A 15,491-nucleotide genomic window follows, 5' to 3' on the forward strand; every position below is an offset into this window, starting at 1 on the left:
AGACTCACCGCATCCTAGGAAAAGCACCCTTAGTACAGAAGAATCCAATTGGGTTTAAATCACAATGGGTTTCCCAGTGGCTCATTAGTAAAGAATTTGCCTGTCAAGCAGGAGACGTGGGCTCACTCCTTGAGTTGGGAAGATCCCGTGGAGAAGGAAATGGCAAGCCACTCCAGTATTCTTGCCTGGGAAATCCCATGGACAGAGAAGCCTGGTAAGCTACAGTCCATGGGGTCTCAAAGAGTCAGACACGACTTATCAACTAAACAGCAACAAATTGGATTAAAATAAATAATATGAATTTGTTTTTCCTGAAAGACCTTAGAGCAACAAAAACTGCTTCTATTAGTGTCAGGGAAATTTAGTAGGAAACAATGGAGATTTTGTTGAACTCCTGTTTTCAGATGCTACAGTTAGTCCAGCCCATAAGAAAACCCCCAAAGGCGTAGTTATGATATAGCTTAATTTTTTAATCTTTGGTTTTTGAAACTTTATTATAATAAATGTTTCATATGTTTAAGAAAAGATTCCATTTCGTTTGAACTAAACCTCACTTTTCCTCTGTAACCCAAATAAGTCCTGGAGTCCCATGTGATCCAATCTCACTGTGGCTTTGGATCAAATATAATCCAGCTATCAAAAATAATTAAAAACAAAGCCAATCTTTATTTGAATCTCTTTAAGGACTTTAAAAGGGACCTAGTTTATAATCTCCAGCCACAAGGACTTTAAAAGGGACCTAGTTTATAATCTCCAGCCACACTTTAAAAAATTCCTTTTTCCCAATTCTTGTCACCCTGCTTATCTTATACCCTACAGCTCCCTGAAACCCTCTCCTTACTCAACTCCCTAAAACAATAACCAGGAAAAAAAATTCTTCACTGACCCTCAAATCAAGAAAGTTGACCTTTTTCTTCCCTTTCCCTCTTTTCTTCCTCAGCTTATCCCCTCTCCAGAGACCCTTCAAAAATCTCTATTTCTGGCTTCCCCTCGATTGAGTACCCTTTTCTGCATTAGACCCTGGGGAAAGCAGATAGAGACTGAGAATACTTATATATAAGGCAATGAGTTTTGTTCCCATATATCTCTAATGAGATTGTGTTTCTTTTACAATGAAAAAAGAAACAAAATACCACATTAAAAAATAACAACAACAATGAACTAAACTGGAGTAAGGGAGGGAATAACTTATGGAACAAAGTTCCAGAGGAAACAGGGAGTCAGAGCAACACAGGACGCTTTCACCAAAAGAAAAGACACATCTGAAACAGACACAAAGGAATAATGAGGTGGTCAAAAACGCGTAAGGAAGCCAGTATGATCTGTACTGGAAAAAAGACGGGTGTTCTCTTGCCATCAGAGTGGAAGGATCCTGGAATTGAGTTTCACTTGACATGGCAGGGTTTACACGTCCACCAGCCAGGGCAAATTTCTGAGCATCACTTTCATCTGCTCTGCGACAGCAAGAAAGGAGTAAAGCTTGCCCCTTCTGGCTCAGAAGGGATGGAGAGAGGAGACATTTACTAAATCTGTTTCACATGTCTCTGGCTAGAAGCCTCTCCTATGTTTTGCAAACTGCACTGAGAACAGAATAATTCTCAGAGTCTTGGAAGGGACCCACGAGGACCATTGGGATCATCAATCCTCTCCGTGCTATGTGATTTCACATAAACTGATTCATTCTTCATATCAGCTCCAGGAAAGATGAATCATTACTCTATCTATTACAGGGAAGAAAAGTCCATAGATTGCCAAAGGTCACAGCATTAACAAATGGCAGAGCTGGGACTGAGAGCAAACCATGTGGGTTCTCAAGTGGTCCAAGAAGTATAAGGACAGGCACAGTCTGCCCACACTAATCACGGCTTTAAGTTTGGATTTGCGGAGGACAGAAGCAGATCTGTTGCACTTCCTGCTCTGTCTAGTCAAGGCTATGGTTTTTCCAGTGGTCATGTATGGATGTGAGAGTTGGACTATTAAGAAAGCTGAGCACCGAAGAATTGATCTTTTGAACAATGGTGTTGGAGAAGACTCTTGAGAATCCCTTGGACTGCAAGATCAAACCAGTCAATACTAACGGAAATCAGTCCTGAATATTCATTGGAAGGACTGATGCTGAAGCTGAAACTCCAATACTTTGGCCACCTGATGCGAAGAACTGACTTATTGGAAAAGACCCTGATGCTGGGAAAGATTGAAGGCAGGAGGAGAAGGGGATGACAGATGATGAGATGGTTGAGTGGCATCACCAACTCGATGGACATGAGTTTGAGCAAGCTCTTGGAATTGATGATGGACAGGGAAGCCTGGCATGTTGCAGTCCACGGGGTCACAAAGAGTCAGACACAACTGAGTGACTGAACTGACTGACTGCTCTGTTTATCATAGATAATTCCTTCTCCCTAGACTACTTTGTCAAGATTTTACATCCTGTAGACTGTATCTGCTTAGGGAGCATCCTCAGGCAGGGAAAATAATATGATAGGAAAGTTTTAAGGACATTTAGGGGCTGCAAGTGCCAGGAAGAGGGACCATTCACAGGAAGTGAATTTGCCATCAACCAATTTTGGATACCCTTGAATTTTCTGAGTATCTGCGCAAATATATGCATTTTCAGGAGGGAAAGCTCAGTGGCTTTTTCAGATTCTCTCCCTGGGGTATGTGATGTAAATGATCACCATCTCAAAAGAACTCAAATACCAATGAGATCTTCTCCTACCCGTTTTAGAGAAAAAAATACTAAAGCAGGGAGACAAGCCTGCAGAGGGCTCGTCTGCCACTGTCAGGGGGGCTAAGTCATGGGAACGTGCCTGTGGCTCCCCATGGAGTGAACTCTAACTTCCAACTTTTCCTACCACAATGGGGCCCAGGGAGGCAGGATGGAGCCAGAGAACCTGGTTTGTGTCCCAGTTCTGCCAGTCTGAGGTGCCTGATCTCAGTCTCCTTGGGGATCAGTTTCTTGAGCTTAAAGACAGAGGTAATGCCTCCTTCATAGAGCTGATGCCAGAATGAAATCAGATACTGTGAGTGATCAAGGTCTGATGGATGTCAGCCAAGGGTGAGAGTACAGAGTATACCCTGGGAGAATTACAGGAACCTTACAATGCCTTCTGAGCACTCTAATGTTCCAGGGAGGAACAGGGCTAGCCCTCACTCTGTGGGGCTGATGGCTCTTCTTGAAGGTTCCTCTGGTGTGAAAGCTATGCACAGGACAGCATGTCTAGGACTCTGCAACAGAAGAATGCCCTTTCCTGACCCAGCATTATAACAGCAAGCCTGCTGGTACTCCAGACACCATTCAGACCTAGCTCCACTCACCAAGCCCTGTCTGAGAGTCCAGCACTTGGATCAAGAGGAGTAACTCCCTGATGACAGGTTCAAAGGGGCCTGATAAAAATGGTGTGACTGCTGCCCCTTCAGCTGAGATGGAGGATTCCCTCAGAGCCTCAATGGCATTGAAGAAAGATCAGCTTTGGCAACTTAATGTGTGTGCCCAGAGGGAACCTCTTTGAGCCTCAGGGTGGTGAAGTCTCTGAGGCAGATATCGTGGGCAGGAACCTCTTTCTCAGGGAACTGTGCCTGCTCTGCAGGTGGTACATTGACCTGTTCTCGGTTCCCTGTATGTTTCCAGTCCAGACAGAAATGAGACAGTATTTCTAGGTGAGGTCCCTGTGAGTTTACCTGCAGCTACTTCCAAACTGGGTCCACTTAAGGAAACACTGAAACCTAGGAAGAGCTGACAATTCAGTTTGGATGAGGCACATTCAAGATGTCTCAGAGAAAGCTGAGAAAAATCTCAACAGGACTGCAGGGCAGTGAATGAGGAAAACAAGCATATCCGTTCAAATAGAGAGCTCCCAGGACAGCACCATCCAATAAAAATATAATGCAAGCCACATTTAGCGTTTAAACATTTTGCTGGCCATATTTTAGAGAGTGAAAAGAAACAAGAGAAATGAATTTTAGTGGTATAATTTCTTTAATCCTATACAACCAAAACAATACCATTGCAACCAAGAATCAATATTTTAAAAATTACTAATGAGATATTTTATGCTCTGTGATTCCAGACTAATTTTCTAAAATCTGGTGTGTATTTTACACTCACAGCACATCTCAATTAGGTCTAGTCATGTTTCAAGTGCCCCAAAGCCACATGACTAAAGCCACCTTTCAAGTGCCACATGTGAAGCCACATTAAGTGCCCCAAAGCCACAGTGTACAGAGCAACTCTGGACTCAGATGGTGACAACTGATGGGGAGGAATGGGCAAATGGAGGGACGAGGGGGTATGAGGCCACAGCGAGGTGATGCCCTGGGGGGCCCCACGGCGGTACCCACCTTGTTCTGGAAGAAGCCCTGGGAACCGCGGCGGATGGCCAGCAGCGCCGTGTAGTTCAGCGTCTCGCGGACGGTGAGGTTGCTCAGCAGAGTGTCGCTCTGCAGGGAGGAACATGTCAGCATCTTCCAAGGCGCCCCCCGCCACCTCCCAACTCCTGCGGGCGGGCCAGGACGCGGGCACCTGCAGGACGTAGGAGAAGCAGTCCTGGAACTGCTCCCGGTGCAGCTCCTGGCCGTTCACGAACACCTCCCCAACCAGAGTCCCTGTGCGCCGCAGCCTCCCGGACATGGCGTCCAGCAGCGTGGTTTTCCCTGAGCCTGGGAGGCGACAAGAGAGGGCCTGGAGGAGGCCGTGCACAAGACCTCACAGGAACTTCCCAAGACCCTCGGTGAACCCGCTGTCCAGCCCTGACTTGCTCTCCCTTTGGCTTCGTGGGCCAGACTCATGGCTGGAATGAGTCCTTCCAGCTTGTCCCCTTTCAATAAGAGGGGATGAGCTGTTTCTCTCCTCCAGGTCTGAGCTGGAGGAGCTCTGTCTGCCTGTTTATTCTCTTTAAAGCTGCTTGAGGCTGAAAAAGAAAACACAGGATCAGATTCAAATGAAAACCATGGCTCTTAGAAGCATTTGAATTCTAGGGCATTTGAATTTCTTTTTGTTTGTGACTCCCTGGGATACTCTGCTGGTTCCCAGATGTAAGGGACTCGGCCCAGAGCCTCGCTAGTGTGGTTGAGTACCAGCAGCATCAGCACCATCTGAGAGCTTGTCAGGAATGCAGAACCTCAGGCTCCAACTCCTAGCTCTGATTCTGCATTTTAACAAGATGCCTGGGTAGTTGTCATGCGTATTCAAGTGTGAGAAGCACTAGCTTAGTGAGTCCTTCAGTAAAAACCAAGTTGGCCTCAGCCTACACTGAGAGCCTTGAGCATAACCCAGCAGGTTGTTGCTAAGAACTTTCCTACGAGATGGGATGAACTAACTTCCCTGTACTGGAGTGATTGGAAGGTGAGGTTTCTCCTGGTTTGCTTTGTCTAGGGTTAGAGTGATCTCTTAGGGTAAGATACCAGCTGACCCTTCCCATTCTTGTTGGACACAAGCTTACATGGGCCCAGTTAATAGGGACAGGAACAGGAGTCACCAGGCCTTTCCTGAGTAAGGCTGTTAAGAAGTTAGAATGAGTAAGAGAGGAAATTATCAGGAGGCTCTGGGCTCTCTGAGAAAACGGCAAGAGAATTCTACTGAGGATGTGACGACCTGTGCAAAACAAAAGAAAGGATCTTTTGTTCAAATATTTTAAAGAAACTGCTGGTTGCTCTGAGGGGTGCAAAGATGAAAAGCCAAGCTCCTGGAGCAGTGGTTTTCTTATCTGACCCACGACTGACAAAGCTCAGAATCAGCCCCAGTGTGCTCAGGTAGAGGTCAGCGTGGGGAAGCGAGCAGAGTGATTGAAAAGAAACAAAATGTGACTTCACTGGGGCTGTCTTTCAGAATGTGCCCTGAAGTTTCTCAGCCACAACATTAAGCTTTGTCTGTGGTTCTTCTAACTAGGAGCTCCCTTAGCCTTACATTCTAGCATCCCGTCTCAACCCTAATAGACCCTCCAACAGCCTATAGCCTGGATTCCAGTTCCACCACTACCTCAGAGCTAGCCTCCTTCTTGGGGCTAGTTTCTCTGTGTGTTGTTTGACCTCTCAGCTGCATGTGATGCTGTTGCTTGCCCTTTTCTGTAAATCTCTCTCTTGGCGCAAGTGCCACTCATCCTCTTGGTTTAATCTTGTCCGTCTGGCTGCTCCTTCTCAGCCTCCTATGGGTGACCCTCAGGGTTCCTCTCATGTCACACATCCTCAGTGAGCAATGGTGAGCAACTACTTGCTTCTCAGCATGTGAGGGAACCGCTTTAGGTGGAGTTTCTCCAGCTCCATTCAAGCCTTCAGATGACTGCAGCCCCAGCTGACATCTGGCTACACCTCATGAGAGACCGCAGACAGAAGTATCCAACCAAGGCATACCAAATTGCTGACTCGTAGAAACACTGAGAGATAACACCTGATTTTTATTATTTTAAGTCACTTAGTTTGGGTATTTTTTAAACATGAAAATAGGTAACTAATACTGTCTTTTGTTTAAACATGTGTTAAATAGTTATTAACTCATTTCTGGGGGTACCAGGAGGTTAACAAAGCTCAAGCAGAAAAGGGTATGAGAAAGTAACATGCATAATCAGGGAAGAAAAGAAGATTGGAGTAAATTGCAAAGTTACATAGTTAATCCCTCAGGATGTGACACCAAACGTACAGGGAACAGAAGAAGAAATAGACAAACTGGACTTCACGAAAATTTTAAACCTACGTTTTTCAACGAAGACATTATTCATTGTGTACAAAGGTAGTCCACAGAATGACAGAAAAATATTTGCAGATCTTATATCTGATAAGGGGTTAACATTACAGAGAGAACTTCTAAAATTCAACAACAACAAACAAACAAACCAACCACCTGATTCAAGACTGGGTAAAGGACTTAGGGAAACAGAAATCAAAACTGTGAGATATCCCCTCGCATCTAATAGCTACTATCAAAACAAACAAACAAAACAGAAAATGACAAGTGTTGGCTAAGATGCGGAAAAATTGGAACCCTTGTGCACCGTGGCTGGGAATATAAGATGGTACAGCCACTGTGGAAAACAGTATGGCGGTTTCTATAAAAATTGAAAATAGAATATGATCTAGCAATTCCACTTCTGGGTATATACCCCAAAGAACAGAAAAACAGAGTCTTGAAGAAATATTTGTACACCCTTTTTCACAGCAGCATTAATCATGATAACTAAAATGTGGAAGGAAAGCGTACATTAATGGATGAATGGATAAGCAAACTATGGTCTGCACATACAATGGAATGTTATTCAACCTTAAAAATTAAGGAGATTCTCCAATATGCTGCAACATGGATAGACACTGCACACACTATGGTAACTGAAATAAGTTAGTCACAAAAAGATGAACATTGTATGATTCCACATATTCGAGGTACTTAGAGTAGTATGGGACATAAGTACACTTTCATAAGGACAGAAAGGGTAGTGATGGTTGCCAGGACTGAGAGAAGGGCAGAAAGGGAGTTATTCTTTAATGGGAATATAGTTTCCACTTTACAAGATGAAAAGTTGTGGGGATGGATGTCAGTGATGTTTATACAGCTATGTGAATGCATTTAATGCCACTGAACTGTATACTTTAAAATGGTTAACATGGTACACAAAAAATACTCAGAATGGCTAAACAACTTACATATGAGACATAACACCATAAAATTCCTAGAAGAGAATATAGGCAAAATGTTCCGTAACATAGATTATAACAATGTTTTCTTAGGTCAGTTTCCCAAGGCAAAAGAAAAGCAAAAATAAACAAATAAACCTAATCAAACTTATAAGCTTTTTCATGGCAAAGGAAACCATAAACAAAATGAAAAGATAATCCATTGACTAGGAGAAAATATTTGCAAACATGTGACCAACCAGGGCTTAATTTCCAAGATATACAAACAGCTCATACAGCTCAATTAAAAAAAAAAAAATTAAAAACGGGTGAGGTGAAGTGAAGTGAAGTGAAGTGGCTCAGTTGTGTCCGACTCTTTGCGACCCCATGGACTGTAGCCCACCAGGCTCCTCCATCCATGGGACTCTCCAGGCAAGAATACTGGAGTAGGTTGCCATTTCTAAATACATATTTCTCCAAAGAAAACATACGGATGGCCAACAGGCACATGGAAAGATGCTCAACATAACTGATTTTTAAAGAAATGCAACTCAAAGCTACAATGAGGTATCATCTCACACCAGTCAGAATGGCCATCATGAGAAAGTCTGTGTAATAAATGACGATCGAGGGGGTGTGGCAAAAAGGGGACTGTCCTACAATGTTGGTGGGAACGCAAATTGCTACAGCTACAATAGAAAGAGTTATGGAAGCTCATTTAAAAACTAATAACAGCTAACACATAATCCAGCAATCCCACTCTTGGGCATAGGTCCAGAAAAGAAGAAAACGCTAGTTCACATCCCAGTGTTCACACACTGGATATACACATCCCAGTGTTCACAGTGGCACCATTTATAATAACAAAGACGTGGCAGCAACCCATGTGTCCACAGACAGATGAATGAATAAAATGAGGTATGTATAGATATTGATATATGTTTACATTTATCCATGTATACAAACATACACAGGAATATTACTCAGGCATAAAAAATGAATGAAATAATGCCATCTGCAGCAATAGGAACTGAGAGATTATCATACTAATTAAACCAGAATTAAATACAGAATTAAGTCAGACAGAGAAAGACAAATATCATGTGATACCACTAACATGTGGAATCTTGAAAAATGACACAAATGAACTTATTTACAAAATAGATAACAGACTCATAGACATAGAAAATTAAACTTATGGTTACCAAAGGGGAAATGGGGCCAAGGGAGGGATACATTTAGGATCTGGGATTAAACACACACTCTATACCTCATGCGAAGAGTTGACTCATTGGAAAAGACTCTGATGCTGGGAGGGATTAGGGGCAGGAGAAGAAGGGGACGACAGAGGATGAGATGGCTGGATAGCATCACTGACTCGATGGACGTGAGTCTGAGTGAACTCCGGGAGTTGGTGATGGACAGGGAGGCCTGGTGTGCTGCGATTCATGGGGTCGCAAAGAGTCGGACATGACTGAGCGATTGAACTGAACTGAACTACTTATATAAAATATATAAATAACAAGAATGTACTGTATGGCACAAGAAACTATACTCAGTATCTTATAATAGCCTACAATGAAAAAGAATCTGAAAAAGAACATATATATAATTGAATCTCCTTGCTTCACTCTTGAAACTAACACAACATTGTCAACTGTACCTCAATAAAAAATTGACAAATAAAATGGGTAAAATGAAAATGGCAAAGTTTATATTACACATATTTTACCACAATAAGGAAAAGGGGAAAAAAAAGGTTAATGCCCTCCAGGGCAATAAAACCATGACCTTTGGGATTAACTCTTCTAGGAGGACAAAAGTCATCTGTAACTAGTCTTCTGCAAAGGAGCATGTAGCCTAGAGTCTAAGAACTACATGAGAGATAATAATGAGTTGAATAAAATTACCTTCCCCCAGAGAGTGGCTGACTATAGGCAGGCTTGCATTAGACCATTCTCTAGTGAGACTGTGAACACCTAAGTCATCTTCTGCCTCACTGGTAAAGATTTGATAAAAATACCACTTTAGATAAGACATCAATGAAATACTAAAAGTAATTCATAGAATTAATTCATTTGCTTAATCATTTATTCAGCTTATACTTATTAAGTACATACTATGTGGCAAGCCCTGTCCTAGATATTGAGGATCCATCAGGGAAAAAAAAGACCAAGCTCCCACCCTCATGGAACTTGAAGTCTACCAAGAATTCATGTTCAGTACAAAAGGATGGACAGTCATAAAACCACGGTAAGCAATCATCAGAAACCAGCCCATGAGCCCCTAGAACAGAGGGCCCCACCCTGTTCTGCTGAGATGTGTATGAAGCGTGATACTGGCCTGTGGGACACACTTCCAAGAAGTGGGTTCAGTTCCTTGTTGGGCTACATGCCACTCCTTTTATCCTACACAGAGAAGGCAGCAAGTGGCACAATATTATAGGGATAACTCAGCTTTTCTCTTTAAAGAAGTATGATTATCAAAAGGAAAATCAGGATGACTCTGGGTGTTACGGTACATGCACACAATTAGAAATGGTTAAAAATTGAAAAAAGAAAATGAAAGGAGGGACTTTCTTAGTGGTTCAGTAGTTAGGAGTCTGCATTTTTCAATGCTGAGGGCATGGGTTCAATCCCTCATTGGGGAACTAAGATCCCATGAGCTATGTGGCATGGGCCAAGAGAAAACAAAATGAAGGGAAATCTCAGGAAAGTGTAACCCTTCTCATCAATGAATTCCTTTCACCTCATCTTAACAGCACTACTGCTACCATCCAGCTGTTCTCCCCAGCCCCTGACTGTAGCAGGAGAGTGGCTGTGGATGTAACTCCCTGAGTCAAAAGGGGCTGACCACGCTTAACTTCTATCACAGAATGACACTGCCCACCTCTATCGAAGAGCAGTGCAAGTGGAGAGTAGCTGAAAGTGTCAACAATTTGCAAGCAAGAACCCAATCAAAACAGGCTCCTGGGAAGCAAATTTGTCAGAATCTTTCAACCTTAAAATGTGCAGGATAACCTAGTGTAGTGGACCCTGTGACGTGCCACATGGATGCCCTCTTCAGGGCCAACACACCCTTTCCCTCACAGCCGTGCATCCTCAGCTGTGACCCTCGCAGAGCGTTGCCCCAGCCCCAAAGGGCTGCACCCTACCCCGCAGTGACTGGCTGATGCGGGGAAAGAGGAGGGGAAGAAGAAGGTAGAGAAAGGGCATGTAAATAGCCTCAGGAGAATCTGTAATATTTAGGGTGGTTTTTTTTTCCAAAAAAAAAAAGAGAAGGATTCCAAGTAAATATGGTATAAAGCTAAGATTTGATAAAGCTAGTTGTTAAGACAGAAATATTATTAACTATCTTGTCTGTGTGTTTAAGTGAAGTGAGTGAAAGTCGCTCAGTCGTGTCCGACTCCTTGCAACTCCATGGAATAGTCTATAGAATTCTCCAGGCCAGAATACTGGAGTGGGTAGCCTTTCCCCCTCTCCAGGAGATCTCCCCAATCTGTGTATTTAAAGTACATCATAATTTTTAAAAGACCAGTGCACATGGGGGGTAAACAGCATCTTTGTGCTTATTCAATTCCTATTCCCATCTCCAGAAAGGAAAACTGTGTTTACTGAGCACCTCTATATGCCAAGCACTATGTTAGGTGCTTTTCTCTTGAAGAATCAAAGCTACTCCATTTTGTAAGGTTCTGGGAAAAGAGCTTTTGGAAATCCCCTGACCTCACCCCACCACCTGCGAACCAATCAGAACCCTTGGCCAGCCAGGGAAATTCAAGTCAAGCCCGGGAAAGGAGAACCAATCAGAACTCAACACCTAACCCTTCACCAGAAGGTGACCAATCAGACCCGGAGACTCCCATTTTTTGAATTTTTCACGCGATAATACCCTATATAAGCAATGTAACCCAGAGCTCAGGGCTCCTCCCTATAGCTGCTGCGTCGGTAATGGTGGGAGCCCCAGCTCGAGCTTGGTAATAAAAACTCTCTTGCTTTTGCATCGGATATTGGCTCCCTGGTGGTCACTGGGAGATTTCGCGACGTGGGCATAACACTCTGAAACAGGAATTAATTTTTTTCAAGGATCTTTCTAAAGATTCTTTAAACCTTTAGATGGTTCTCTGAAGACCTATAAGACCTTCTAGAACTAACACCAAAATAGATGTCCTTTTCATCATAGAGGATTGGAATGCAAAAATAGAAAGTCAGGAAATACCTGGAGTAAGAGGCAAGTTTGGCCTTGGAGTACAAAATGAAGCAGGGCAACGACTAACAGAGTTTTGCAAAGATAATGAAATGATCATACCAAACACCCTCTTCCAACAACACAAAAGGCGACTCTACACGTGGACACCACCAGATGGTCAATACTGAAATCAGATTGGTTGATTATATTCTTTGTAGCCAAAGATGGAGAAGCTCCTTACAGTCAGAAAAAACAAGACCAGGAGCTGATTGTGACTGAGATCATGAGTCCCTAATTGCAAAATTCAGGCTTAAATTAGGCTTAAATTAAAGAAAGTAGGGAGAAACACTAGACCGTTAAGATACGACTAAAATCAAATCCCTTATGATCATACAGTGGAGGTGACAAATAGATTCAAGGGATTCGATCTGGTAGACAGAGTGCCTGATGAACTACAGATGGAGATTCATAACACTGTACAGGAGGTGGTGACCAAAACCACCCCCAAGAAAAAGAAATGCAAGAAGGCAAAGCAGTTGTCTGAGGAGGCCTTACAAATAGCTGAAAAAGAAGAGAAGGGAAAGGCAAAGGAGAAAGGAAAAGATATACCCAACTGAATGCAGAGTTCCAAAGAATAGGATGGAGAGATAAAAAGCCTTCTTAAGTGAACAATGCAAAGAAATAGAGGAAAACAATAGACTAGGAAAGACTAGAGATCTCTTCAAGAAAATTGGAGATACCAAGGGAATATTTCATGCAAAGATGGGCACAATAAAGGACAGAAATGGCAAGGACCTAACAGAAGCAGAAGAGATTAAGAAGGGATGGCAGGAATACACAGAAGAACTATAAAAAGGTCTTTATGACACAGATAACCACTATGGCGTGGTCACTTACCTAGAGCCAAACATCCTTAAATGCGAAGTCAAACGGGCCTTAGGAAGCAATACTACAAACAAAGCTAGTGGAGGTGATGGAATTCCAGCTGAGTTATTTCCAATTCTAAAAGATGATGCTGCACAGCAAATCTGGAAAACTCAGCCCTAGCCATAGGACTAGAAAAGGTCAGTTTTCATTCTAATCCCAAAGAAAGGCAATGCCAAAGAATGTTCAAACTGCTGTACAATTGCACTCAGTTCACATTCTAGCAAGGTAATGCTCGAGAGCCTACAAGCTAGGCTTTAGCAGTATGTGAACTGAGAACTTCCAGATGTACAAGCTGGGTTTAGAAAAGTCAGAGGAACTAGAGATACAATTGCCAACATTTGTTGGGTCATACAAAAAGCAAGGGAATTCCAAAAAACATCTACTTCTTCACTGACTATGCTAAAGCCTTTGACTATGTGGATCACAACAAACTATGGAAAATTCTGAAAGTGATGAGAATACAAGACCACCTTTCCTGCCTCGAGAAACTGTATGCAGGTCAAGAAGCAACAGTTAGAATCTTACATGGAAGAACTGAGCAATTAAAAATTGAGAAAGGAGTATATTGTCACCCGGCTTATTTAACTTACATGAGAGTATATCATGCAAAATGCAAGGCTGGATAACTCACAAGCTGGAATAAAGATTTCTGGGAGAAATGTCAACAACTTCAGATATGCAAATGAGACCACTCTAATGGCAGAAAGTGAAGAGAAACTAAAGAGCCTCTTGAGGAGGGTGAAAAAGAAGAGTGAGAAATCTGGCTTAAAACTCAACATTCAAAAACTGAGATCATGGTACCTGGTCCCATCACTTCATGGCAAATAGATGGGGGAAAATGGAAACACTGAAAGACTTTTTTTTCTTGGGCTCCAAAATCACTGCAGATGGTGACTACAGCCATGCAATTAAAAGACACTTGCTCCTTGGAAGAAAAGTTATGACAAACCTAGACAGCATATGAAAAAGCAGAGACATCACTTTGCTGGCACAGGTCAAAGCTATGGTTTTTCCAGTAGTTGTGTATGGATGTGAGAGTTGGACCATAAAGAAGACTGAAGGTTGAAGAACTGATGCTTTTGAACCATGGTGTTGGAGAAGACTCTTGAGGGTCCCTTGGACAGCAAGGAGATCCAACCAGTCCATCCTAAAGGAAATCAACCCTGAATATCCACTGGAAGGACTGAAGCTGGAGCTCCAATCCTTTGGTCACCTGATGTAAAGAACCTACTCATTGAAAAAGACCCTACTCATTGGAAAAGACCTTGATGCTAGGAAAGATTGAGGACAGGAGGGAAAGGGGGTGTTAGTGGATGAGACGGTTGGGTGGCATCACTGACTCAATGAACATGAGTGTGAGCAAACTCCAGGAGATAATGAAGGAAAGGGCAACCTGGAGTGCTGCAGTCCGTGGGATTGCAAAGAGCTGGACATGACTTAGCAACCAAACAACAACAACCAGGTTCTATTCATAGTCAGACATGCCATCAGATTTCATTCTAATGTCAGACTTCTGGCCATCCTGCCACAACTTAAACCCGTCTCCTTAGTGTGGTGTTCAAAACAAGCCAAAGCCTCTTCTGAGAAAAATGTAGGGCACTCCCTCTGCAGCTTACCTGAGCTCCCTAAGATGCACATGACCTGCCCGCTCTCGACGTACAAGGACACATCTTTGAGGATCTGCCTGGTCCACTTCTGTCGGCGAGATGCGATGTCCCACCAGGGCCCCACATGGTGGCTTTGAAGGAAACCACATAGGGGAAAGGCAGCATAGAAGATACCAGACCCTTTTCCCCCAGCACCAGTCCCAGCTCTGCCCAGCCCAAGTTCTCTCTGGACAGGCTCCTAAGTGTGGCTTAGCCTCGGTGTCCTCTGTAGAGCCTGGCAGGTAGTGACAGACCACCTCTGTAAAGACTTTTCTGGCAGCTGCTCTGAATGCCAGCTCTCTTTGACTGGATGACAGATGGCAAACAGGACACTGTTTATTCCTTCAATTGACCCTGCGTTCCTTCACCCGGTTCCCTTACAACTCATATTCCCAGTAGCCCCATTTCCAAGCCCTCACCATCTGAATAGGGCAGGTTATAGGCCAGGGAGACACAAGGGGAAGGGGCAAGGGGCAAAATGCAGGGGCAGGAGGCCAAGCACAGCTTCCAGTCCTGCTGTGGGGCTGGAGGAGGAGGGGCCGTTCACAGCAGCGCCTAAGTTCCCTGCGGCAGCCCTTCCCCTCTACTCTCTCCACCTCCACCCACTGAAGAGGAAGCCTGAGCCTCCGTGCATGCCCCCCATTAGTGAGGAAAACCAGCAGAGGGCCGAGGCCCACTGCCCTCAGGCCACAGCTGTCCCTGACCACAGCTCAAAGCTCCCAGCAGATGAAAGAGGCACCTCCTTACCTGACACTGTATGAGGCATGGAAAATGCCCAGGCTGTGTCGAGGCTTTGCAGGAACCTCCTCTAGGGAGCATTGGGAGCTTCTGTTTACTTGGAGTTCTGAGGATTCCCCAAGAGTCAAAAAGGGGAGTTCACCCATGGTCAACAAGAAGCAGAGACTGGTGGATTTTCTGGCCTGACCCTCCCTGGAGTGGCCTCCGCCAAGGAGCTAGTGGCAGACTGCCCTGCCTGCTTCTCACCTGGCCCTGGAGCCCCTCCTCAGGACTTCCCAGTGGCGGGCCTGGGCTTGGTCGTGGATGCCGTTATCTGATGTACCTTTAGCCAGTGTGTGTCTGTGTGTTATCTCAGCAGCGGGCAGAACACACAGCCCATGTTTGTGGGAGGGC

At 44.0% G+C, this 15,491-nt stretch overlaps 1 protein-coding gene across 1 annotated transcript in view; it reads right to left on the reverse strand.

Moving 5' to 3' along the window:
• ABCG5 (ATP binding cassette subfamily G member 5) overlaps positions 1–15,394 on the reverse strand; it is a 32,950-nt gene extending 17,556 nt beyond the window's left edge. Inside the window, exons 1-4 of the mRNA XM_005686547.3 lie at positions 15,108–15,394; positions 14,331–14,452; positions 4,523–4,659; positions 4,342–4,440 (exon numbers count right to left, since the gene is read on the reverse strand). Of these exons, the coding sequence (XP_005686604.1) occupies positions 4,342–4,440; positions 4,523–4,659; positions 14,331–14,452; positions 15,108–15,244 (495 nt within the window). The 5' untranslated portion in view covers positions 15,245–15,394. The remainder of the gene's footprint in view (positions 1–4,341; positions 4,441–4,522; positions 4,660–14,330; positions 14,453–15,107) is intronic.

This window comes from Capra hircus, chromosome 11 (assembly GCF_001704415.2).
Source record: "Capra hircus breed San Clemente chromosome 11, ASM170441v1, whole genome shotgun sequence".
Classification (NCBI taxonomy): Eukaryota; Metazoa; Chordata; class Mammalia; order Artiodactyla; family Bovidae; genus Capra; species Capra hircus.